The following is a 27,448-nucleotide window of genomic DNA, read 5'->3' on the forward strand; positions in this document are numbered from 1 at the left end:
ATGAGGTGCTTGAGCACGGGAATGGATCCTCTCAATTGTTAAAAAAAATTGAGAGTGTAAAGTGTGATCTCTAACCTTTCATTGTTCTCTCTCTCATATTTATTATTGGTCCCACTCAAAAAATTAATGGTGAGAGATCCCACTTTACTCCCTCAATTGTTAAAAAAAATTGAGAGGATCCATTTCCGCTTGAGCACCTCTCCAAAAAGCTTTACCAAACCAAGCCTTAATCAGTTAATCTAGTTTAATTAAATTACCATATAACTATTCTTACCTATCTATCTTCATGAAAATAAATTTAGATGAGTAGCTACTTATTGTTATCTAATAAAAAAATTATAGAAAACCGTACTGGGTATTACCTTGGTTGTGCAAAAGTTTGAAACCTTGCTCAAGGCCTCAAGTTGTAATTTTAATTTGTTGCATTTGTCGGAAATAAAAACACAAAAATGATCAGTTAAAAACAAACTAAGCATAAGACATTAAGAAAAGTCCTTAAAGACAGGTACCGCGTGAAGTCGATGTCTAAACACTACTAATTTCCACAAAGATTAGTTTCCGTTGGTCACACTTTAGATTTTAGAATACCCCACCTATTTTCATCCTTCAAAGAAGAAGATAAAAATGAAGTCAACTGCAAAGTCAGCTTTACCTTGCAGCATTATTGCAATATTGCTCTCTCTTCCTTACATTCTCAAAATCCAATCACTCACTCATTCATTTCCTGTTCTTCTGATCTGTATCATATCAATGGCTGAAGCACTTGTTGCTGGAGCTTTTCTCTCTGGCATAATCAACGTTGTTTTTGACAGGCTCATTTCGTCTGAGTTTGTCAACTTGGTGGTGGGGAAGAAGCTGAACCGACAGTTGGTTGAGAGGCTGCAGACTGCTCTCTTGGCTGCCAAAGCTCTGGTCGCAGATGCCGAGCAGAAGCAGTTTGGAAATGAACTTGTGAGGAAATGGCTTGATAGTCTCAAGGATGCTGTCTACACTGCTGATGACTTGTTGGACCGTGTCTTAATCAGAGCTGAAATTCGCAAGAAGGTACGCATTCATCTTCCTCGCTTCCTTAATTTGTATAGTAGGAAGATGGCGACTAAGATAGAAGACGTGGTAAAAAGAATAGAAGATCTTGAGAAACGCAAAGATAGCCTTGGTCTCAAAGAGATTCCAACGGGAAGCTCCTCATGGAGACCTCCATCCACTTCTCTTGTCAAGGGGAATATGATTGGCAGGGATGGTGAGAAACAGGCACTAATCAAGATGCTCAATGACAACAATCATCATATGTTGTCCGTCATCTCTATTGTTGGTATGGGCGGGGTTGGCAAAACTACTTTAGCACAATGGCTGTACAACAATAAGGATTTGATGGACGGGGTTGATCTGAAAGCATGGATTTGTGTTTCTGAAAATTTTGATGTTGTTGAGACTACTAAGAATGTTATAAAGGGGATCTCTTCAGGTGTTTGTAGTCTTGACAGCTTTGATTTACTTCAACAAGATTTGAAGAAAAAACTGTCAGAAAAGAAGTTCTTCATTGTTTTAGACGATGTTTGGAGTGAAGATGCTGACAAGTGGAATAGTTTTATTACCCCTTTTCAACATGGGAGAAAGGGAAGCACTGTTCTTCTAACTACCTGCAAGATAAATGTTGGTCCAATAGTCCAACACTATAACTCTTACACTCTCAAGCAACTGTCAGATGATTATTGTTGGTCTATTTTTGCGGACAATGCATCCTTTCCTGAATCAAATGGGAGCTCAGAACTGGAAGGAATAGGTAGAAAGATTGTCAAGAGGTGTGATGGCTTGCCGTTAGCTGCAGAAACACTTGGACGCTTGTTGCGCTCAGAGCATCGTGTTGAAGAATGGAATAAGATACTATTCAATGACATTTGGGAATTTCCTGCGGCAAATTGTAAGATTGTTCCTGCATTGTTAATAAGTTACTATCATCTGCCTGCTCATTTAAAACATTGCTTTGTTTATTGTTCATTGTATCCCAAAGATCATAAACTTGATAAAGATGAATTAATCTTGCTGTGGATGGCTGAAGGTCTTTTACGACCACCAAAGAAGGGAGAGACTTTAGAAGAAGTTGGTTACGAGTGTTTTGATCAGTTGGCTTCAAGACTATTTTTCAAGCGGGTCCAATATAGTGAAAAGTATTTTGTGATGCATGATCTCATGCACGACTTGGCAACTTTTCTTGCTGGAGATCTTTATTGTAGAATCTCAGAACTTGGTGAAAAGGATGACATGAGTATTTTGACTCGTCATTTGTCATACAATCATTCAATCCCTGAGGAAACATGCTCCTCTAGTAAAATAGAATCTTTGAGGACATTGTTGTATATCAATCATCGAGCTGGTTTCTTGAAAGCAGATACAATGTTACCATGTGATATGTTGTCGAAGAATAAATATTTGAGAGTTTTGTCCTTTGGTAAACTCGATATATTTCCTGATCCAATAGATAAATTGATCCAATTGCGCTATTTGGATCTTTCTAGGAGTAATATTGAGGTATTGCCGCAGTTATTATGCAATTTGTGCAATCTACAAACTTTAAAATTGGAACGTTGTTGTTTCCTAACTATGTTGCCTAGTAGCCTAGGTGACTTGATCAACGTGCGCTATTTGGATCTTTCTAGAACTGCTGTTGAGACATTGCCCGAGTCATTGTGCAAGTTGTGTAATTTACAAACATTAAAGCTAGAAGATTGTTCAAGGCTGACTATGCTGCCCAATGACATGTATAAGCTTGTGAATTTGCGGCATCTTGATATAAGGGGTACTTGTCTGAAAGAAATGCCAAAAGGAATGGGCAGACTAAAACAGTTGCACACTTTAAGCAAGTTTGTGGTGGGAAAGCAAGAAGACAATGGAATCAAAGAGTTAGGAGGGCTTTTAAATCTTTATGGATCACTTGAGATTGAGAATTTGGAGAATGTGATTGATGCCAGTCAGGCAAGGAGTGCAAGGATAATAGATAAGAAGCACATTGACGAGTTATCATTGGAATGGTCTCTGCCTTCAGGTTATGCTTTGGCTTCAGATGCACAAACTGAAAGAGATATACTCCACAGCTTGCAACCTCACAACGGCTTGAAAGAGTTGAGAATATGGGGATACAAGGGTACAATATTTCCAGATTGGTTGGGGCATATTTCCTACCAAAACATGACAAGTGTAACTCTGGGGTCTTGCAAGAATTGCTGCATGCTGCCTTCACTTGGACAGCTGCCTTCTCTTCAGTCCATCCGCATTCATAGTTTTAGTCAGCTGAAGAGTGTTGGTATGGAGTTTTACAAAAATGAAGGCCATCAACATTCTTCGCCTATTGCACCGTTTCCCTCACTGGAGAATTTGGAGTTTCATAAGATGCGATGTTGGGAGGAGTGGCACTTACTTGACTCAGAAGCCTTTCCTCATCTTAAGAGGCTTCAAATAGCAAATTGTCAAATGTTAAAGGGAGATATGGTTAATCAGGTATTAATGAGAATCATTTTGTTCTCGTCAGATGTTTCCAAAGTGTGCCAACTGAAAATACATGATGGTAACAGCTGGGTTAAAGAGATGAAACTTGATGGGGATAGGTTATCAATTAAGGGATTTGAATGTGTGGTGGAGTGTGCATTTAAGGCAAGGATCATCCACCATCTAACTTCCCTCCAAGAAATACATATCTCACGGTGTGAGTCTGTTGTATCCTTGGGGGGCAATTGTTTACCCAAATCTTTGCAAAAGCTCGAAATCTGTAGTTGCAGCGAAATTGAATTACTCCAGCAACAACACAAGTATGATTTGGTACATCTACAAATAGAATTCAGTTGTGATTCACTGACCTCATTGTCGTTGGATGCCTTTCCCAATCTCCAGAATCTCAAGATATACAGGTGTTCAAATCTAGAATCAGTTTCAATGACAGAGCCATCACACGCTGCTCTTCAACGTCTCTCCATCAATTGCGACAAATTTGTGTCATTTCCCCAAGAAGGACTGGCTACACCCAACCTGACTGATCTCGATGTTAACCGGTGCTCGAAGTTGGAGGCATTGCCACGTGACATGAATAGTCTTCTCCCAAATTTACAGTATCTTGACATACGAGGTTGCCCAAACATTTGTAGGTTGCCAGATGGTGGTTTGCCGCCTAACCTGAAAGAGCTTGTTGTAGGAGAATGCGAGCAACAACTGAGGGGTCTATCATGGTTGGGCAACTTGGACAACCTCACTCATCTTTTCATTGATGGTTCTAACTGTGAGATTATAATAAAGTCATACCCAGAGGTGGGTTGGCTGCCTCGCCTTCCCTCCCTTACCACTCTACATATCCAAGACTTTGATAATATGGAGACATTGGAGTGCAACCAGCTTCTCCGCCTCACCTCCCTCCAACAACTAGACATTTCATTCTGTAAGAAGCTGAAGAATATGGAAGGAGAAAAGCTGCCTCCCTCTCTCTTGCTACTGAAAATTTTCGACTGTGGTTTGCTGGGCGAGCACTGCAAGAACAAGCATCAACAAATTTGGTCCAAAATTTCCCATATCCCCACCATTACAGTCGATTTCTACCAAATTTTCTGAGTAGAGATTTCTGAGCAGGTAATTCTCTAACCTTCATGTTTCTCATGCTACCACAATTAAATTCACACAATCATAAGTTTCCTTTTCCTTGAACTATAAAAAATTTCTTTTTCTTTTGGTGACATTAAATAGTTAAACTGATTGCAAACAAGAAAATTTGCATTATTTTCTTCTCCCAGTTTGCAGTTGTAGTTAAAGAAATATCCTTTGTTACTCTGAGAAACAGTCATTGCTATGTGTAATACTTGTTAAGTCTCATATTTTTCAAAAACAAACGCATTTAAAGAGGAAGATCAGAATTGCCATGAAACGAAAATTGAAAGACACGGAATATCTTTTTGTGTATCCAACATTTATTTTTTTTAGATGATTAACAAAAGGATGAATCAAATTTACTGTTTTTACTATATTTAGCTTATGTAAATATTGAGATGTAATCCTATAACTTGGCTATATCTCTTCATTTAATTCTAAATTCATTTGACGTGGTAATTAAGCTGGATTGATGTGTTTGGAACCAAGAATTGCATTTTCTGATTTTGGCTTCATGTTATTGAAAAGCAAAGACATGATGGAGAAAATTGGAGTGATACTTATTATTGAAAAGCTTTTGTTGTTGTTGATATATTTCTTTATGCCTCTCTATGTAATTTTATTTTTGCTGTTTTGCACAGAAAAAAAATAGCTTGATTTGTGGAAAGAAGGAGTTATAAAATGGTGTTCCTGTCTTTGCCAACCCAATTCTTTATGATCACAGAGTCAATTGTTATGTTGCAAGATTCATGTAGGATAGTAAATGGAATCAGCAAACACGAGGTGTATAAGCTTTCAAGATAGAAGGATCTAAGTTATTGTTGTGTAATGTTTCTTTTTTTTACCGAAGATTGAATCATTGGATAAAATTAATAGTATTAGATGCCTATAATGAGCTATTTCTAAAAGGTTCTGTACAAATATTAAGCTGCATTCTAATTATTCAAGAAAAAAATATTTTGATAGAATCTTTCATCTTTTGAGACTGAAATAAAGAGGACAGTTACAAAGATATAAGGTTATTGTCATGTAAATTCAGTGTATTATGTGTATTGAAAAACTTTTCTTTATACCTTGGTATTATTTTGACCATATCTTTATCACACTTCACAGATTCAGACTCTGTTGTTACTTGTTCATCAAGCAATCCCATTGGAAGCTCCATAATAAGTTTCGAATCTTCATGTTGTTGTTAACCCTTGGAAATTGTTCTCCTTAGATTCAGATGCTGTGGTGTACTCATCAAGCAACCCCACTGGTATGTCCAAAACGGCTTCCACTTCCTCCTCTTCACGCTGCCGGCTTGGTTAGCTAACCTGCTCTTTATTCCAAGCAAACCATTGGACCTGTGATGGTTCATCCATCTCAGGCTGCTTCAAAGGGTCCAATTTGGAAAGATCTCACTGAACCTGGGGTTAAGCATGTGTTGATTGTTGGGATTAGGATACAAATTCTTCAGCAGGTACTATATATATATATTTTTTCATGTTTTTCAATTCTCTTTCGGCACCAAATGGCCATCAAATTCTAAACATTTAACATCTCTGCAGTTTGCAGGGATAAATGGTGTTCTATATTACACTGCTCAAATTCTTGAAGAGGCAGGTGTTGAAATTCTTCTTAAAGATATTGGCATTAGCTCCAAATTTACATCATTCCTTATCAGTGATGTCAAAACCTTGTTGATGCTTCTTAGTATAGCTCTAGCTCATAGATATCTTTGGAAGAAGGTACGCTTTCTCTTCCTTTTTTTCTTTTTTGGTTTGCTTATATTAATCTTTCCCATGAAAACAAAGTAACACTTTAACATTTTGTATTTATTGAAGCAAATGGTAACCTTCCCATGTGTCCAATATGTGATTGGACATAGACAAAGCAGTTAACAGAATTTGTGTATTTCTGTTATCATTACAACGAAGCACTGGAGTTGACAAATTTTAACCCTTCAAATTGGCCACTAGACTGGCTAAATACTTGCAGCATGAAATGGAAGGTTTAGTTATGTTTTAGGATTCTTTTTTTTATTTGGAAAAAGGTACACTTGTTAAGCATGTTCTATTTGCTTTTATTTGTTCTCTACTTGTCACAAACAGATTTCTTGATGTGCAGGCAAATGCTACTCACCACGATTCCTGTGTTGATCATCTCGCTTATGCTTTTGGTTGTTGGAAACACCTTAGATTTCAGCTACATCATGAGTTTAATTCTAAGTTCATTGAGGAACACCTTAGAGTTCAGCTCCATCATGAGTTTAATTCTAAGTTCATTGAGGGGGTAATTAAGCTGGATTGAGGTTTTGGGAACCGAAAAAGTGTGTTTTCTGATTGGCTTCATATTATTGAAAAGTAAAGACATGATGGAGAAAGAGGGAGTGACACTTATTATTGAAAAGCTTTTGTTGTTGTTGGATTTTTCTCTATTCCTCTCTATAGTTTCATTTTTGCTGTTTGGTGCAGTGAAAAAATAAATGATATGGACCGAAAAAGTTATAAAATGTTGTTTGTCTTTACCAATTCTTTATGATCATAGAGTTAGCTGTTGTGCAAGATTCATGTAGGATAGTAAAAGGAATCAGCATGCATGAGGTGTATAACCTTCAAAAATAGAAGGATCAAGTTATTGCTGTGTAATCTGTTTAAACCATAGATTGAATCTTTTCTTAAAATTAATAGCATTAGATGCCAACAATGAGCTATTTCAAACAGATTTCCCAAGGTGGTGAATGTATGCAGCTAATAAGGTCAAGATTCAAAGAATGTGCTTTCTATATTTGAAGATAACAATCATGTACCTGAAATAGTCATCAGAAGTTGTAATGATGCCATCAAACAAAAATTAATCCTATCAAGTTCACTCAATGGTGTGTGCAGTTTATACATATATCAAACCAATGGGTGTCATTTCGTTTCACTGTTAACTCTAAAATCAAACCAATGATCCAACATTGTGTTAATGAGGTTTTCACATAATTGTGTGTGTTTTTTGTGATGACAGACTCTTTAAGTCTTGAAATGTATTTTAATTTGTGTTTCAGAAAGTACATTTTAGGTTAGCTAACCATATCTAAATTGTCTTCATTCAATCCAAAGTTCATCAGAAGAGGTGCCTGTAACTTTAGCTTCGGGTTGGTATAGGTTACGGGAATGGATCCTCTCAATTTTTTTTGACAATTGAGGGAGTAAAGTGTGATCTCCCACCATTAATTTTATAAGTGAGACCAAGAATAAATATGAGAGAGAGAGCAATGAAAAGGTTAGAGATCATACTTTACACTCTCAATTTTTTTTAACAATTAAGAGGATCCATTCCCTATAGTTACTCTATTCCTCCTTACAATTTACTTTTCCTATTTTTGTTGGGAGAAAGAAAAAGAGATGATGATAGCTTGATTTGAGTAGGAATTAGTTATATTGTATATGCTAAACTAAATGTACTATAAATATCAACTTGATTTTGGTTCTTTAACTGCTGCCAAAGCTGTTACAATGCCAAAACTGCAATTAAGTGGTGGAACTTGTAAATTTAAACAAAAAGATGTAACATTTCTAGTGCATTCAAGTTTATTACATGAATTTATAGGTGCATCTGTAATGTCATTATTCATATAAAATCTGTTATCAAAGACAATCTTGATAAACTTTCTCGTTGTTGAAAAAAAAAATTAGGTCTGGGCTTTGAGTGTTTGATGGCTTGTCGATTCTGCTGGGAAGGTGGAGCTTACTAGCTCCGCTTCTGAAAATTATGTGAGTTCCTAAACTGCACATCTAGTCTAATAATTAACTGCTTCATGAAGATCATACTTTTACTAAATTGATAATTTACATTTTACAATTTTGTAATCATACTCAAATAATATGCTATTTGGTATGGATTAATTTTGACCTATGGACCTCAATTTTCATTACCATATTGTTACCAGAATGATATTTTTTTTCTCTTTTTGGGTTTGATTATGCAGTCACCTTAAATCTGCAGTTGGGGAGTGGTATTGAATTGGTCAAAAATTTCGATAGCAAGTTCTCGATGTACTTCTTCATTCTGAATGGTTGGAGGATTAATATGAGATTTGGAGAGTGAGATATGGCTTGTGCGCACAAAGTAGCTCTGATTTTGTAAAATTTTCATCATTTTGGTTCATATTTATATGCATTGGTGCTTGGTTGTTTTAACTTTATGTAAGCATAATTTGTGCACTTATTTGGGATTCTCTTGTATCCTTAATTGATTATAGTGGTACTTCTTTTTTGGTCTGAATAACCTCCAGTTTTTACTTCTGACATTGAGAGAATTTTTCACGTTAAATATTTGGTATCTTGTCCCTGTTTTATTTTTCTTGTCTTTGTTATTCAATCGTTGTCACTGTTTCATGTATTGTTATGCCAATTATTCTCTCAAGTAGCTACTCCTATTCATGAGGTATTTGGCAAATCGATGTTTTCTATTTTTAAAATTGGAAAGTTTGCTTTCTAACTTGTAATATTTGGAATTTGTGTGCTTTTGTAATAGAAAAAGTAATTCTTTTCCTAAAAAGAAAAAAGAAAGAAAGAAGGAAAGAAAGTATTTATAGAATTTTATATGAGACACTATCTATGTTATTCATGAGATTTCATATGAATAAATATAGTAATTATTTCTTCAGAGGATTTCTATTTGCTAGGAAGTATTTATTTGAAGTGTTTGAATATTATGTATATTCAAATGTACAGGAAATCATCATCTTTATAGAGAAATTATAGAAATAGAAATAACTAGAAAATGGAAAAAATACTAACCTAAAATAAGAAAAGATTTCTAATCATAAAATCCCTAAAATTAAGCTAAATCAAAAACGGAAAGGATATTATAGTTAATTCTATTTACAGAAAAGATTCATGAAAGAAATTAGAAATCTGATTTTGATTTGATCTAAGTCAACACTCCCCCTCAAGTTGGCTTGAAGATATCCTTCATTATCGGAACATATGGGATACAAATCTGGCCTTTCTCAATCTTTTCCTTTATAAAATGCTTGTCAACTTCAACATGTTTAGTTCTATCATGCAGAACTGGATTATGGGCAATATAAATTGCAGATTTGTTGTCACAATACAACCTTATTAGTGAAAAAATGGGAATCTTTAGTTCTTGTAAGATTTTCTCTACCCATAGTGCTTCACATATCCCATGAGCCACTACTCTAAACTCAGTTTATGCACTATTTCATGCCACAACACTCTGTTTTTTACTCCTCCATAACTAACCAGGTTTCCTCCAACAAAGGTACAATACCCAGATGTTGACATTCTATTCATGACATTCCCAGTCCAATCTGCATCTGTATAGGTTTCTACTTGAAGATGTCCATAATTTTTATAGAGTAACCATTTTCCAGTAATAAATAAAAAACTACCATCAGGAACTCTAATTTTCTCATTTTCAAAACAAGGAGAATAAGTTTTAAGTAAAGGGGAGAAGCTGGTCATATGGTCAGAAGCACCTGAATCGACAATCCATGGTGCATTCAAGTTTGAGTTGCAGTTAAGGGACATAGTCACATAGGAATATTAAAATTACCTATTTGAGCCAAAGAACCACTAGGAGTACTAGATATAGAACTAGAATTTAACAGCCTTATGAGCTGCTCAACTTGTTCCTTACTCGAGGATGATTTTTCAGCCTCATGAGCAGTTGGGGTAGAACGTATTTTGGGACAAGATTTGCTGCCTTTAAGATGTGCTGGTTTTCCATGAATCTTCGAGCAGGTTTCTCGGATGTGACGAGGTTTATTGCAGTGGTCACACCAAAGATTGGAGGGATGCTTCTGATTTGATGAACTTTTAAGTGCAGTAAGTGCCACTAAGAGTGCGTTAGACTCCAAAGAAGTCTGTTCAGTCTTGCCTTTCCCCATCATCACAGCTCTACGAGTTTTCTCTCTTCTAACCTCAGCAAATACTTCTCCAATTGAGGGTAGGATTGTTCTCCCAATAATTTTGCCACGAACTTCATCTAGCCCCACATTGAGGCCTGCAAGAAATTGAAATATACTCCCTTCCTCTACTATTTGTTGGTGGTGTTTGGCATCAACGGTTGAATTCCACTTGTAGTTATTGAAGTGGTCAAGGTCCTGCCACACCTGCTTCAATGTGTGAAAATATTTGGTGACATTGTCACTCCCTTGTTGAATTTCTCTAGCTTTTAGAGTAAGTTTATAAATTTGAAATTTATTCCCATGATCAGAATACATTTTCTTGACACTATCCCACAACTCTTTGGCAGTGATATAGTACATATAGTTACTATTGAGTTCACCAGCCATGTCATCACCATAGAATTTTTGGTATCCTACACATTATATTGTGGGTAAGTGGCGTTAGGCTGTCTTTGCTTACCGGTGAGATATCCAATCTTCCCTCTTCCACGAATGTACATCTGAACTAATTGAGACCACCTAAGGTAGTTTGACCCATTGAGTCGAAATGTGGTGATTTGAACTGAATGAAAGTCACCACTAACTAGTACCCGTTGTTCAAATTTTAAATCTGATGGAGTAGGAGTGCTGTTCTCCTTTTGTTCATGATTAATGACTGAGGAACTGTCAACCATAGCTATAAATCAAAGGCACAGTGCAGAGATCCTGCTCTGATACCAACTTGAAGTATTTGAATATTATGTATATTCAAATGTATAGGAAATCATCCTCTTTATAGAGGAATTACAGAAATAAAAATAACTAGAAAATGGAAAAAATACTAGCCTAAAATAAGAAAAGATTTTTAATCATAAAATTTCTAAAATTAAGCTAAAGTAAAAATGGAAAGAATATTATAATTAATTCTATTTACAGAAAAGATTCATGAAAGAAATTAGAACTCTGATTTTGATTTGATTTAAGTCAACATATTTCTTAAAAAGTATCTTGTAGAAAAGATTAATCCAGAGGCTAGAAACAAACACATGGAACTATAGTTGAGAGAATAAGAAATTTCTGAAGTAAAAATGAAATATATTTGCCAAAATATATTATAAATTGTATTTTACTATTTTATCAATTTTTAACACATGACTTGAAAAATGATTTGGAAAATAGGAAATAGCAAAGATACCATGCTTTAGGTTAGAAATATGAGGCCTGCTACACATACAAGCCTTTTTGGCTTACAAGTTATACAAGTTGCTCAAAGTCCAAGAAAAAAACACACGCTCCTTCAACAATACGTTCACTCTTCGTCTTCTTCTTCAATCAAAATGCAAACCATCAAGAAAAAAAAAAAAGCGCCCCTTCCACAACACGTTCACTCTTCCTCTTCTTGCTCAATCAAAACGCAAACCATCAAGATTCAAGGGACATTCAAAACAAACTACTACAATGCTGCAGGAACGTTCCAACTCCTCGCGAAGAGTAGAAGAAATCAAGAAGAAAAGATACAAATTTCCATCAAAAATCACTAGAAAAAAGGAAGAAACATTATTCAAGGTACTGTTTTACTGTTCTTCTAGGTTTTTCTTCTAGATTGTCTCTACCATGTGCCTCATCCTTAATCAGCAAAACATTAAAAGATTTCAAGAAGAAATATACTGTCTCCCCCTGTTTTGGGTGTATCTCTTAAATCCTTTGGGTGTATTTCTGTAATCCTTTGGGTGTATTTCTGTAATATTTTTTTGTAACTGTTTAGATGTATTTCTATAACCGTTTGGGTGTATTTATGTAATCGTTTGGGTGTATTTCTAAAGTTCCATTATCTTCAAAATGATTTCAAAGCTTGATTTCTGAAACCATGAAAATCGAAAAAACGAAGCACAAAGACAACGCATGAAGGAGATCCAACAAATTTGGCAAGAAACTCGAAAAAAGAAACGAAATCTTTTGAAAAATGGAAGTTATATATTTGTGCGTTAATTGATTTAAATTTCGTTCAGACTTGTAAAGCTTGTAAATGCAAAACACTTGTATGTAGAGATTAATCCTAGAAAATATATCAACTTGAATTTTAGCATTCTTGAATCTCAAGCATTATATTTTTCTAACATATCATCTAAGTTTTTTTCTTTTTTTTTTTAAACCACTAATAATATCATCTCTAAATCTTTTAGTCCTTAGAGTGAATATCTTTACGGAACTTCTATATTCCTCTGCAATTAAACATTAGATTCGCTGTGATGCATTATTGTTTCATTTCTTTCTTTTTTTTTCCTGTTTGATTTTGTTTGTTCTAAACACTTCCATTATAAAATTGGTGAAATCATAAGATATAATTTATAAAGATCAGGGATTTCTTCATGAAAATTAGATAAGAATTTCACTCATTTTTATTTTGTTATTAATTTGTCGCCTAATGGATCTACCTCTTTTGACAGTGCAGTGTCTTCATTGTTAACACCGGTTACTTGTGCAGCAAGCTTCTCTTCATTCTCAGCTTGTTCCTCTTGCTGTGTTAACTTTTTTTTGTTTTCCTCTTCCCTGTGGAGTCACTAATAAAGAAGAATATGATATTATACGATGATCCTACTTTAGATTATATGGTTAATTAATTTCCATAAAGACTAGTTTCCGAGTTTGCTTTGGTCTCACTTTTGCTTTTTGATACTTTGTTTCATCCTTCAAAGAAGAATATGAAAAAGAAGTAAAGAGAAAACCCAGTATTGCACTCCACGCGATGCCAAAGTCTTTTTGCTGAGGAACCTTTATGTTTGTGATATCTCGCTATATGCCCATTATTGCTGAATACCTTGCAAGCATTATTACAATATTCCTCTCTCTTCCTTACATTCTGAAATTCCAATTACACATTGATTAATTTGCTGCTGTTGTGATCATCACATCATGGCTGGAGCACTTGTTGGTGGAGCTTTTCTCTCTGGCTTCATCAACGTTGTTTTTGATAGGCTCATTAAACGTGAGTTTGTCAACCTGGTGGTGGGTAAGAACCTGCACCGACAGTTGGTTGAGAAGCTGAAGACTGCTCTCTTGGCTGCTGAAGCTCTGGTCGCCGACGCGGAGCAGAAACAGTTCGGAAACGAACTTGTGAGGAAATGGCTTGATAGTCTCAGGGATGCTCTCTACACTGCTGATGACTTGCTGGAACGTGTCTTAATCAGAGCGGAAATTCGCAACAAGGCACGCATTCGCCTTCCTCGCTTCTTCCGTAATTTGTATGATTGGAAGATGGAGACTAAGATAGAGGATGTGGTAAAAAGAATAGAAGATCTTGAGAAACGCAAAGATACCCTTGGTCTCAAAGAGATTCCAACGGGAAGCTCCTCATGGAGACCTCCATCCACTTCTCTTGTGAAGGGGAATGTGTTCGGCAGGGATGCTGACCAACAGGCACTAATCAAGATGCTCAATGACAACAATGATCACAACTTGTCCGTCATCTCTATTGTTGGTATGGGCGGTGTTGGTAAAACTACTTTAGCACAATGCCTCTACAACAACAAGGATTTGATGGACGGGGTTGATCTGAAAGCATGGATTTGTGTTTCTGAAAATTTTGATGTTGTTGAGACTACAAAGAATGTTATAAAGGGGATCTCTTCTGGTGTTTGTAGTCTTGACAGCTTTGATTTACTTCAACAACATTTGAAGGACAAACTGTCAAAAAAGAAGTTCTTCATTGTTTTGGACGATGTTTGGAGTGAAGATGCTGACAAGTGGCATAGTTTTATCGCCCCTTTTCAACATGGGAGAAAAGGAAGCACTATTCTCCTAACTACCCGCATGGTAAATGTTGGTCGAATAGTCCAACACTATAACTCTTACACCCTCAATCAACTGTCAGATGATGATTGTTGGTCTATTTTTGCGGACAATGCATCCTTTCCTGAATCAAATGGGAGCTCAGAACTGGAAGGAATAGGTAGAAAGATTGTTGAAAGGTGTGATGGCTTGCCGTTTGCTGCAGAAGCACTTGGACGCTTGTTGCGCTCAGAGCGTCGTGTTGAAGAATGGAATAAAATACTGTTGAGTGACATTTGGGAATTTCCTATGACAGACAGTAAGATCGTTCCTGCGTTGTTAATAAGTTACTATCATCTGCCTGCTCATTTAAAACATTGCTTTGTTTATTGTTCGTTGTATCCCAAAGATTATAAACTTGATAAAGATGAATTAATCTTACTGTGGATGGCTGAAGATCTTTTACAACCACCAAGGAGGGGACAGACTCTAGAAGAAGTTGGTTGCGAGTGTTTTGATGGCTTGGTTTCAAGACTATTCTTCAAGCAGGTCGAGAATGATGACGAGAAGTATTTTGTGATGCATGATCTCAAGCATGACTTGGCAACTTTTCTTGCTGGAGATCTTTGTTGTAGATTTGGTGAAAAAGAAGAGATGAGTATTCTAACTCGGCATTTGTCATACAATCATTCAATCCCTGAGGTAACATGCTCCTCTAGTAAAATAAAATATTTGAGGACATTATTCTATATCAATGATGGATCTCATATCGGGAAAGCACCCGCAACATTACCATGTGACATATTGTCAAAGAATAAATACTTGAGAGTTTTATCCTTTGGTAGAATTGATATATTTCCTGATTCAATAGATAAATTGATCCAACTGCGCTATTTGGATCTTTCTTGGAGTGATATTGAGGTATTGCCCGAGTCATTGTGCAAGTTGTGTAATTTACAAACGTTAAAGCTAAATAATTGTTTTTCCCTAACTATGCTGCCTAATGGCATGTGTAAGCTTGTGAATTTGCGGCATCTTGATATCAGGGGTACTCCCCTGAAAGAAATGCCCAAAGGAATGAGCAAATTAAAACAATTGCACATTTTAAGCAAGTTTGTAGTGGGAAAGAAAGAAGACAATGGAATCCAAGAGCTAGGAGGGCTTTTAAATCTTCATGGATCACTTGAGATTGAGAGATTGGAGAATGTGGTTGATGCCAATGAAGCAAGGAGTGCAAGGATAATAGATAAGAAGCACATTGACGAGTTATTGTTGAAATGGTCTCTGTCTTCAGGTGATGATATGGTTTCAAACACTCATACTGATGAACAAGATATACTTGGAGGCTTGCAACCACACACTGGCTTGAAAGAGTTAACTGTTGAAGGATTCAAAGGTGAAATATTTCCAGACTGGATTGGGCATTCCTTGTACCAAAACATGACAAGTGTATCTCTAGAATGTTGCTGGAATTGCTGCGTGCTGCCTTCACTTGGACAGCTGCCATCTCTCAAGTCCCTGAGCATCAGAAGTTTTGATGAGCTGAAGAGCATTGGCAAGGAGTTTTACAAGAATGAAGGCCATCAACATTCTTCGCCTATTGCACCGTTTCCCTCATTGGAGACATTGGAATTTGATGACATGTCATGTTGGGAGGAGTGGCAATTACCTGACTCAGAAGCCTTTCCTCAGCTTAAGAGTCTTCAAATAAGAGATTGCCCAATGTTAAAGGGAGATATGCTTAGTCAGGTATTAGTGAGAATCGTTTCTTCCTCATTGGATGTTTCCAGAGTGCACGAACTGAAAATAAAAGAAGATGCTGAAAGATGGGATAAAAAGATGAGACTTGATGGGGATAGGTTATCAATTAGTGGATTTGAATGTGTGGTGGAGTGTGCATTTAAGGCAAGGATCATCCACCATCTAACTTCCCTCCAAGAAATACAAATCTCATACTGTTCATCTGTTGTATCCTTGGGGGGCAATTGTTTACCCAAATCTTTGCAAAAGCTCAAAATCTTTAATTGCCGCCTGTTGACTAGATCAAATCAAAATCAGATTCCTAATTTCTTTCTTGAATCTTTTATGTAAATAGAATTAATTATAAATCTTTTCCTTTTTTAGGTTTAGCTTAATTTTAGGGATTTTATGATTAGAAATCTTTTCTTTATTTTAGGCTAGTATTTTTCCTTTCTTTCCTATTTTCTAGTTATTTCTATTTCTGTAATTCCTCTATAAAGAGGCTGATTCCCTGTATTTTTTATAATACAATACATTCAAACACTTCAATTTGGTATCAGAGCAGGATCTCTGCACTGTGCCTCTGATTTATAGCTATGGCTGACAGTTCCTCAGTCATTAATCCTGAACAGAAGGAGAACACCACTCCTACTCCATCAGATTTAAAATCTGAGCAACGGGTACTAGTTAGTGGTGACTCCCATTCAGTTCAGATCACCACATTTCGACTCAATGGGTCAAATTACCTTAGGTGGTCTCAATCAGTTCAGATGTATATCCGTGGAAGAGAGAAGATTGGATATCTCACTGGTGAGCGAAGCCAGCCTAACATCACTGACCCACAATATCATGTGTGGGATACCGAAAATTCCATAGTGATGACATGGCTGGTGAACTCAATGGAGGAGGATATCAGCAGTAACTACATGTACTATACCACAGCCAAAGAATTGTGGGATAGTGTCAAGGAGATGTACTCTGATCTTGGGAATAAATCCCAGATTTATGAATTTACTCTAAAAGCTAGAGAAATTCAACAAAGGAGTGACAATGTCACCAAATATTTCCACACATTGAAGCGGGTGTGGCAGGATCTTGACCACTTCAATAACTACAAGTGGAATTCAGCCGCTGATGCCAAACACCACCAACAAACAGTGGAAGAAGGGAGGATATTCCAGTTTCTTGCAGGCCTCAACGTGGAGCTAGATGAAGTTCGTGGCAGAATTATTGGAAGAGCAATCCTACCCTCAATTGGAGAAGTATTTGCTGAAGTTAGAAGAGAGGAAACTCGTAGAGCTGTGATGATGGGAAAATGCAAGACTGAACAGACCTCTTTGGAGTCTAATGCACTTTTAGTGGCACCTGCTGCACTTAAAAGTTCATCAAATCAGAAGCACCCCTCCAATCTTTGGTGTGACCACTGCAATAAACCTCGTCACACCCGAGAAACCTGCTGGAAGATTCATGGAAAACCAGCACATCTTAAAGGCAGCAAACCTGGTCCCAAATACGCTCTACCCCAACTGCTCATGAGGCTGAAAAATCATCATTGAGTAAGGAACAGGTTGAGCAGCTCATAAGGCTGTTAAATTCCAGTTCTGTGTCTAGTACTCCTAGTGGTTCTTTGGCTCAAACAGGTAATTTTAGTATTCCTATGTCCCTTAACTGCACCTCAAACTTGAATGCACCATGGATTGTCGATTCAGGTGCATCTGACCATATGACCAGCCTCTCTCCTTTATTTAAAACTTATTCTCCTTGCTTTGAAAATGAAAAAATTAGAGTTGCTGATGGAAGTTTTTCATCTATTGCTGGAAAAGGTACAATTAAACTGTCCAAAAACATTGACCTAAGAAATGTCCTACATGTACCAAAGCTTTCTTGTAATCTTCTCTCTATTAGTAAGATCTGCAAGGATTCCAATTGTGCTGTGACATTCTTTGACACTCATGGTATTTTTCAGGACCGGACTTCGGGGAAGATGATTGGCAGTGCTAAGATGATGGATGGGCTTTATCACTTTGAGGATATTTTGGAGGATAAAATAGCTCAAGGATTTAGTGGTATAAGTTCTATGCCTATAAAGGACCAAATAATTCTCTGGCACAATAGATTAGGACACCCTAGTTTTCCATATCTCAAACATTTGTTTCCAAGTTTGTTTAAAAATATTGATTCTTCCTTACTTAAATGTGAAAGTTGTATCCTATATAAATGTTTCAATCCACACACCAAGAAATTTCATGTAAGTATGGATGTTACTTTTTTGGAACATGAAACATTTTTTCAAAAGAATTCTCTTCAGGGGGAGAGTCTAAGGGAAGAAAATTTTTTGCATGAACCTTTACCCACTCCTATTTTACATATTGAGGATACAACTTCCACTAATCAAGTAAATTCTGAAACAATTGCAAAACAAGATGTGAAAACCAATTCTGAAATTGTGCCAGAATTAGTTGGAATCCAAACAGGAAAAGAAATACCACAAGAAAAGGAGCTTCGGTGTTATGTTCGGAAATATCCCAAGAAGACTAGAGAACAGCCCATCATCTCTGTACCAACCCAATCTGAAAACCCGGAAGACGGCCCAACTATAGTACTTCAGGAACTTCCAGGTAAATCTGAAATTGTCACTTCTAATAATAATTTGCCAATAGCCCTTAGGAAAGAAACTAGAACCTGCACCAAAAAAGTACTCAAAAACAGCACCAACCATCCTATTTCCAATTATGTCTCTTACCAAAATCTCTCTCAAAAACATCGAGCTTTTACTTCTAAAATTACAAATCTGTTTGAGCCTAGGAATATAGAGGAAGCACTAGATGATCCCAACTGGAAATTAGCAGTGATGGAAGAGTGGCATGCACTCAAGAAAAATGAAACTTGGGAGATTGTAGATCTGCCACAGAATACAAAATTGGTTGGCTGCAGGTGGGTTTTTACCATCAAGTGCAATGCTGATGGAAGCATAGAGAGGTATAAGGCTAGGTTAGTAGCTAGGGGATATACACAAACCTATGGAGTAGACTATCGAGAGACTTTTGCTCCAGTTGCCAAACTCAGTTCTGTGCGGATTCTCTTATCTCTTGCTGCGAATTACAATTGGCCTTTACATCAATTGGATATAAAGAATGCTTTCCTGAATGGGGAACTAGAGGAAGAGGTGTTCATGAAACTTCCACCTGGATTTGAAGCTGAACTAGGGAGGAACAAAGTGTGCAAACTAAAGAAATCTCTCTATGGATTGAAACAATCCCCAAGAGCTTGGTTTGAACGACTTGGAATGGTGGTGAAGGGACTTGGTTATACTCAAAGCCAAGCTGACCATACATTTTTCTATAAGCATTCAGCAGCTAATAAAACTGCCATCTTAATTGTATATGTGGATGACATTATTCTGACAGGTGATGATTTTTGGGAGCTAAAAGACTTGAAGGAGAAGCTTGCCAAAGCATTTGAAATCAAAGAACTTGGCTCATTAAAATACTTCCTTGGAATTGAATTTGCAAGGTCTAAGGAAGGCATTTTTATGAACCAACGAAAGTACATCCTAGATCTTTTAAAAGAGACGGGATTACTTGGTTGTAAAGCTGCTGAAACACCTATAGAGCCCAACTTAAAATTGAAGCCAGCTGAACCAGAAAATGTAATGGACAAAGGGAGATATCAGCGGTTGGTAGGAAGGCTAATCTATTTATCCCATACACGCCCGGATATAGCCTTTGCTGTGAGCATGGTAAGCCAGTTTATGCATTCACCTGGTCAAGAACACATGGATGCTGTCTTTAGAATCCTAAGGTACTTGAAAGGGTCGCCTGGGAAAGGGTTACTCTATAAAAAGCATGGACATCTTCAAGTAGAAGCTTATACAGATGCAGATTGGGCTGGGAATGTCATGGATAGAAGGTCAACATCTGGGTATTGTACTTTTGTTGGCGGAAACCTGGTTAGTTGGAGGAGTAAAAAACAGAGTGTTGTGGCACGAAGTAGTGCAGAAGCTGAGTTTAGAGCAGTGGCTCATGGAATATGTGAAGCACTATGGGTAGAGAAAATCCTACAAGAACTAAAAGTTTCCATTTCTCCACCAATGAGGTTGTATTGTGACAACAAATCTGCAATTTCCATTTCTCATAATCCAGTGTTGCATGATAGAACTAAACATGTTGAAGTTGACAAGCATTTTATCAGGGAAAAGATTGAGAGAGGACAGATTTGCATCTCCTATGTTCCAACTACGGAACAATTAGCAGATGTTCTAACTAAAGGATTACCCAAGAAGACTTTTGATAGCATAATAAGCAAGCTGTCAATGAATGATATCTTCAAGCCAGCTTGAGGGGGAGTGTTGACTAGATCAAATCAAAATCAGATTCCTAATTTCTTTCTTGAATCTTTTATGTAAATAGAATTAATTATAAATCTTTTCCTTTTTTAGGTTTAGCTTAATTTTAGGGATTTTATGATTAGAAATCTTTTCTTTATTTTAGGCTAGTATTTTTCCTTTCTTTCCTATTTTCTAGTTATTTCTATTTCTGTAATTCCTCTATAAAGAGGCTGATTCCCTGTATTTTTTATAATACAATACATTCAAACACTTCAATTCCGCCAAATTGAATTACTCCAGCAACAACACAAGTATGATTTGGTACATCTACAAATATATCAAAGCTGTGCTTCACTGACTTCATTGTCGTTGGATGCCTTCCCCAATCTCGAGAATCTGGAGATAGAATGGTGTTCAAATCTGGAATCAGTTTCAATGTCAGAGCCACCACAGGCTGCTCTTCAACATCTCACCATCTCTAACTGCCCCCAGTTTGTGTCATTTCCGGAAGAAGGACTGGCTACACCCAACTTGACTCATCTCAATGTTAGCAGGTGCTGGAAGTTGGAGGCATTGCCACGTGGCATGAATACTCTTCTCCCAAATTTAGAGTCTCTCGACATAGCAGGTTGCCCAAACATTTGCAGGTGGCCAGAGGGTGGTTTGCCGGCTAAACTGAAAGAGCTTAGGATAGGAGAATGCAAGGAACAACTGAAAGGTCTATCATGGATGGGCAACTTGGACAACCTCACTCATCTCACCATCTCAGGTCATGGCAGTGACAACATAATAGAGTCATACCCAGAGGTGGGTTGGCTGCCTCGCCTTCCCTCCGTTACCACTCTACATATTCAAGACTTTCATAATCTGGAGACATTGGAGTGCAACCAGCTTCTTCGCCTCACCTCCCTCCAACAACTACACATTTCATACTGTCCAAAGCTGAAGAATATGGAAGGAGAAAAGCTGCCTTCCTCCCTCCAACAATTACACATTTCATGGTGTGAGAAGCTGGAGAATATTGCAGGAGAAAAGCTGCCTCCCTCTCTCTTACTACTTCAACTTGATTTCTGTGGTTTGCTGGGCAAACACTGCAAGAACAAGCATCAACAAATTTGGTCCAAAATTTCCCACATCCCCACCATCCAAGTCAATGGCATACAAATTCTCTGAGTAGATCTTTCTGAACAGGTAATTCTCTAACCTTCATGTTTGTCATGGTATCACAATGAAATTCACACATGCATAAACTTCCTTTTCCTTCCAAGTCAATTTTTTTCTCTTTCCTTAAACAACATTAACCACTTGAACTCATATGCCAACTGGAAAATTTGCATCGTTTTCTTTCATTTATCGGAAAGCTCTCAGTTTGCAGTTGTAGTTAAACAAATATCCTTTCTTACTCTGGGAAACCGTCATTGTTATCTGTAATACTTGTTAACTCTCATATTTTGGGTGTTTATTTTTAAACAAATGGATGTATCAAATTTAATATTTTTACAATCTTCTGCAGGTAGTGCACATATCGAAATGTAATCCTATACATTGCCTATTTCATCTAATTCTAAGTTCATTTGAGGTGGTAATTAAGCTGGATTCATATATTGGGAAATAGAAACTGTGTGTTTTATGATTTTGGCTTCAAGTTATTGAAAAGCAAAGACATGATGGAGAAAGTTGGTGGCACTCATTATTGAAAAGCTTTCGTTGTTGTTGGTATATTTTTCTATTCCCCTCTATAATTTTCTTTCTTTTTTGCTTTTTGCACAGAGAAAAAATAAATCATAACTTGATTTGTGGAAAGAAAATAGTTACAAAATTGTGTTTCTATCTTTCTCAATTCTTTATGATCATTGAGTTAGCTGTTGTTGCAAGATTCATGTAGGATAGTGAAAGGAATCAGCATGCATAAGGTGTATAAGTTTTTTGCTCATAGAGTGAATCTTACATAATAAGCTATTTCTAATACTAAGAAAAGGTTCTGTAATAATAACTATTTCTTCCTTTTTGGATTTGGACACGTTATCAAACAGATTTCCCAACGCGACGAAGGTATGTAGCTAATGCAGTCAAGATGCAAAGAATATGCTTTCCATATTTGAAGATGATAATCATGTACCTGAAGTAGTCGAAGAAGTTGTAGTGATGCCATCAGCAACAATTTCGTTCCTATCAACTTCACTCAATGGTGTGTGCAGTTTGTACCCAATGGGTCTCATTTCCTTTCACTGCTGACTCTAAAATCAAACTAGTGATCCAATATTGTGTTCATGAGATTTTCACATAATTGTGTGTCTGGTTTTTGTGATGACAAAGACTTTAAGTCTTGAAATATTTTTTAATTTGTGTTTCAGGAAGTACATATTGAGGTTTGGTAACCCTATCTAACTCATCATCATTCAATTCAAAGTTCATCAGAAGAGGTGCTCTGTAATTTTAACTTCAGGTTGGTATAGTTACTCCTTTCCTCTGTACAATTTACTTTTCCTATTTTTGTTGGAGTAAGGAAAAAAGATGATAATAGCTTGGTTTGAGAAGGAATTACATGTAGTTCAGGGAAAAGTGGTATTTCTACCTTTCTTATTTTTAATGTATATGATAAACTAAATGTACTAAATATCAACTTACTTTTAGTTCTTTAACTGCTGCCAAAGTGGTTACAATGCCAAAACCGCAAATCAGTGGTGGAGCTTGTAAATTTAAACAAAAAGATGTAGCATTTCTAATGCATTCAAGTTTATTACATGAATTTATAAAGACATCTGTAATGTCATTATTCGTTAATAAAATCTGTTATCAAAGACAATCTTGATATACTTTCTCCTCGTTGAAGAAAATATTAGGTCGGGGATTTGAGTGTTTGATGGCTTGTGGATTCTGCTGGGAGTGTCAAGCTTAGTACCTCCTCTTTTGAAAATTGTGAATTCTTTAACTACACGTCTAGTCTAATAATTGATTTTTTTTGTTCAAACATTTTATGAAGATGATCATACTTTTACTAAATTGATAATGTAAGTTTTACAATTTTGTGATCATACTCGAATAATATGCACTTCGGTATGGATTAATTTGATGTAATGGACCTCAATTTTCATTACCATATTGTTACTAGAATGATAATTCTTTTTCTTCTTTTTGGGTTGACTATGCAGTCTCTATAAATCTACAGTTGGGGAGTGTTTCAATGGTGGTTTGGGCTGAGATTATGACAGTAAGTTCTGGATGTACTTTTTTGTTCCAAATGGTTGGAGGATTAAGATAAGATTTGGAGGGTGAGATATGGCTTGTGTGCGCAAAGTAACTCTGGTTTTGTAAATTTTTCATGTTTTTGGTTACATTTATATGCTGTGGTGCTTGATTGTTTTGACTTAATGTAAGCATTTGATTTGTTTACTTATTTGAGATTTTCTTGTATCCTTACTTAATTATAGTGGTACTTCTTTTTTGGTCCAAATGACCCGTGGTTCACGCTTTAAAATTTCTGTTCCACCATCCATGATGAATTCAGATGCTGCAATATCCTCTTCATGGTGGTGCTTCGTTTGGTGTCACATTAGGTTCTGCTGCCACGTTCAATGCCGGACCAAGTGGTGACTGAAACAAAAAAATAACGAAACAAATACATACTTCATGCAACATTTTATTACCAAATCAAGGTATATTGAAAAGAAATTGCTGATTTGATATTAAGTAAACAGCATCCGTAACACATATCTGAACAGTTTCCAACTTCAGCAAGAGCCTCATTATATTCTCTCCAAGTGCGATCCTCTGCTTCTCATCATTTTGTAGATCAGAAGAGTGCTCAAACGCTTGAATAGAAGTTTTGACATTAGTCAACTCCTTACTGACTTCGGCTATCTGCTTCAATTTCTCCAATGGCTCTGATCTCCTCACTTGGTAGCTGTGATACACAGCTTGAATTAAAATGGCAGCATCAACATCTGATAAAGCCTTTCTCTCCTATCCGCCTTCGTCAGTTGGTTTGCTCGAGTCCTTTGCTTCATTCAGCTTAGCCTCTTCCATCATCTTCTCTGCTCCATTTTGTTGCCTTCTTTTCTTCAGTATCTCCAACTGAACAATTCTCATCTGCACCCTTGTCTCCATCAGTCTTATTGTCAGTCACCTGAATGGTTTCCTCTTTTGGTTGAACTTCCTTGCTGACATCTGCTACATTCGGAAGGCTTGAATCTGGCTGCGCTTCGCTACAATGCAGAGAATGAGAGACACTATATATAGCAAAGGTCTCCTAACAGCCTAACGGCTAGTTATCAAATATAATAGCATAACAGCAACTAACCTATTGCTAACTACCATTTTCATTCTCTTCACTAATAAAGACATCACTGAATTCTTTGCTGCCGGTTCAAGAGTAAGACAGGCTGCTTCTGCCATGAATCTGTGATATAATATTAATCCCATTCTCATAAGTTTAGCATGTATGTATGCGTGTCAGTTAGTTAGTTAGTTAGCGGAAAGATATCTTGCTTGTAATTCAATTTCAAACATATCCAATGTACCATCCATCCTAAGGTGTAATGCAAGTTTATGAGTACATCGGAAGTGCATTATTAGTTTATTGTTGTGTTCATTTAGAAGAGATGACAGCCAAATGACTTAGAGAAGCAATGATGTTGGTGGTTGCTGGAAGCTGGCATGGAATACAAATGCTTCAGCAGGTAGTGTATATATATCTTCATGTTGTTTCAATTCTCTTTGAACACCAAATGACCATGAAGTTCTAAACATTAAACATCTGTGTAGTTTGCAGGGATAAACTGGGTTCTATATTACACTCCTCAAATTCTTCAAGAGGTGGGTGTTGAAACACTTCTTAAAGATATTGGCATTAGCTCCAAATCTACATCATTCCTAGTCAGTGCTGTCACAACCTTGTTGATTCTTCCTGGTATAGCTCTAAGCATGAGGCTCATAGATATCTTAGGAAGAAGGTACGCTTTTTTTTTTTTTTGGTTTGGCAGTTTAATACCTGTTTAGTTGTGTATTTCTGTTATCATTTTGAAGACACTCTAGAGATCTCAAAATTTAACCCTTCAAATTGGCCACCAGAGTTGGCTAAATACTTGCTTCAAGAAATGGAAGGTTCAAATAAGTTTTAGGATTAGTTTGAAAAAAGTATACTTTTTAAGCATCTTTCTATTTGCTTCTATTTGTTGTCTACTTGTCAAAAGCAGATTCCTTAATATGCAGGCAACTACGACTCGCTGCGATTCCTGTGTTGATAGTCTCGGTTATGCTTTTGTTTCTGGTGCTTTAAGATGGCCTATGGACCACTTCCAAACTTACTCTGCTATGAGATTTTTCCAACAAGGGTGTGCGGCCTCTGCTAGCTATATGCGCTCTAGTGTTATGGATTGGAAGCATAATTGTCACATACACACTGCCTGTGATGCTCAGCTCAATCGGACTCGCCGGTTTCTTTGGCATATATGCTGTTGCTTGTTACAACTCCTGGATATTTGTGTTCCTGGAGGTTCCAGAAACAAAGGGCATGCTTCTGCCAAGAATCTGTGACAAAATATTGATCTCATTCTCATGAGTTTAGCATGTATGCATGCATGTCAGTTAGTTAGAGAAAGATATCTTGGTTGTAGTTCAATTTCAAACGTATATGTACCATCCTTCTTAAGGTGGAATGCAAGTTTATGATTACTTGATTAGCTTGATTTATATGCACCTCATCACAAAATGATGTCTCAGTCTTTTTCACTAATTAAAGAAACCAATAATGCAGCATTTACTAATATATGTTTAAAATTAAATAATAAAAAATATAATTATAAAAATTTGATAGGAATAATGAAAGAAAAAAAATAAAAAATAAATAAATTGTGTCTCTTGTTAGTATTTCTGAACACTATGTTTGTGTTCATATCTATCTCATCTGTCAAACAGAGAAATTTTTTGTCTTTGGTGTATCCAACATTTGAGATTTTTTTTAGATGTATTGAACAAATGGATGTCTCAAATTTTTGTTTCTACTATCTTCTTTAGGTAGCTTGTGTACATGTTGAGATGTAATCCTATGCATTGACTATATTTCTTCATTTAGTTCTAAGTTCATTTGAGGTGGTAATTAAGCTGAATTGATGTGCTGGGAACCAGAAACAGTGTTTCTCATTTTGGCTTCATGTTATTGAAAAGCAAAGATGATGGAGACAGTTGAAGTGGCACTTATCATTGAAAAGCTTTTGTTGTTGTTGGTATATTTCTCCGTTTCTCTCTATAATTTTATTTTTGCTTTTTTGCATAGAGAAAAATTAAATGATAGCTTGATTTGTGGAAAGAAAAGAGTTGTAAAATGGTCTTTCTGTCTTGCCAATTCTTTGTGAGCCAGCTGTTATTTGCAAGATTCATGTCGGATAGTAAAAGGAAGTAGCATGCATGAGATGTATAAGCTTTCAAAATAGAAGGATCAAAATTAAACCAATGATCCAACATTGTGTTCATGAGGTTTTAACATATCTGCATTACTAAAAATGGTATAAAAAATAAACAAGAAAAGAGAGAATGTAGAACAATAAGCGTGTGGCACTTTTGTGATGACAAACACTTCTTGTAATGTTTTTTAATTTGTATTTCAGGGGATACATTGAGGATTAAGCAGCAATTGCCACGAGAGCATTGCAGTTCTGGACAGAATCTTGAATTGCAGTTTCAGTAAAGAAAAAGCAACAGAAATGCAGAGTCATTTATGACTTCTACCTTTTTTTCATATATATATATATATATATAAGATAAAAAGATAACTGATGTCATTATGAAAGTTAGATATCCTTTTATCTTATCATCCAGAAACTCTATACTTAACTGAATTTGCAATGTATTAAAGATATGCCTTTGATTTGATGTATCTTTCAGTGACAAGCAATAAGTGTGAGCTGAATGATTGGAAGGATCAAATCTTCATCTCAAATTAAAGAACTGCTGTGTGATGCAATGTAGATTTGAGCAAATCTTTAGACTGCCTTTACCATGTGTGTTGTTCAACTGGCAAATCTGGGGTGAGAATATTGATATGATTTTCTTTCTCCCCTGAAATGATCTCTACAAGGATATATTATTGAAAAGTAAGCATA

General features: G+C 36.4%; 2 protein-coding genes across 2 annotated transcripts; both read left to right on the plus strand.

Annotated features, from left to right (window-relative positions):
- Positions 1-624: 624 nt before the first annotated feature.
- On the plus strand, positions 625-8,868 carry LOC130962394 (putative disease resistance protein At3g14460). The gene is made up of 6 exons (XM_057888612.1): positions 625-4,611; positions 5,740-6,088; positions 6,177-6,356; positions 6,453-7,486; positions 8,292-8,369; positions 8,585-8,868. The coding sequence occupies exon 1, from the start codon at positions 625-627 to the stop codon at positions 4,591-4,593; it is 3,969 nt and encodes a 1,322-aa protein (XP_057744595.1). The 3' UTR covers positions 4,594-4,611; positions 5,740-6,088; positions 6,177-6,356; positions 6,453-7,486; positions 8,292-8,369; positions 8,585-8,868.
- Positions 8,869-13,426: 4,558 nt separating this feature from the next.
- On the plus strand, positions 13,427-16,372 carry LOC130962395 (putative disease resistance RPP13-like protein 1). The gene has a single exon (XM_057888613.1). It carries the CDS (start codon positions 13,427-13,429, stop codon positions 16,370-16,372), a length of 2,946 nt encoding a protein of 981 aa, XP_057744596.1.
- Positions 16,373-27,448: the final 11,076 nt, after the last annotated feature.

The sequence above is a fragment of the Arachis stenosperma genome, chromosome 2 (assembly GCF_014773155.1).
Source record: "Arachis stenosperma cultivar V10309 chromosome 2, arast.V10309.gnm1.PFL2, whole genome shotgun sequence".
In the NCBI taxonomy this organism is placed as follows: Eukaryota; Viridiplantae; Streptophyta; class Magnoliopsida; order Fabales; family Fabaceae; genus Arachis; species Arachis stenosperma.

Coding starts and splice junctions, on each gene's coding strand:
- LOC130962394 (XM_057888612.1), top strand. CDS start 625: ATGAAGTCAACTGCAAAGTCAGCTTTACCTTGCAGCATTATTGCAATA.
- LOC130962395 (XM_057888613.1), top strand. CDS start 13,427: ATGGCTGGAGCACTTGTTGGTGGAGCTTTTCTCTCTGGCTTCATCAAC.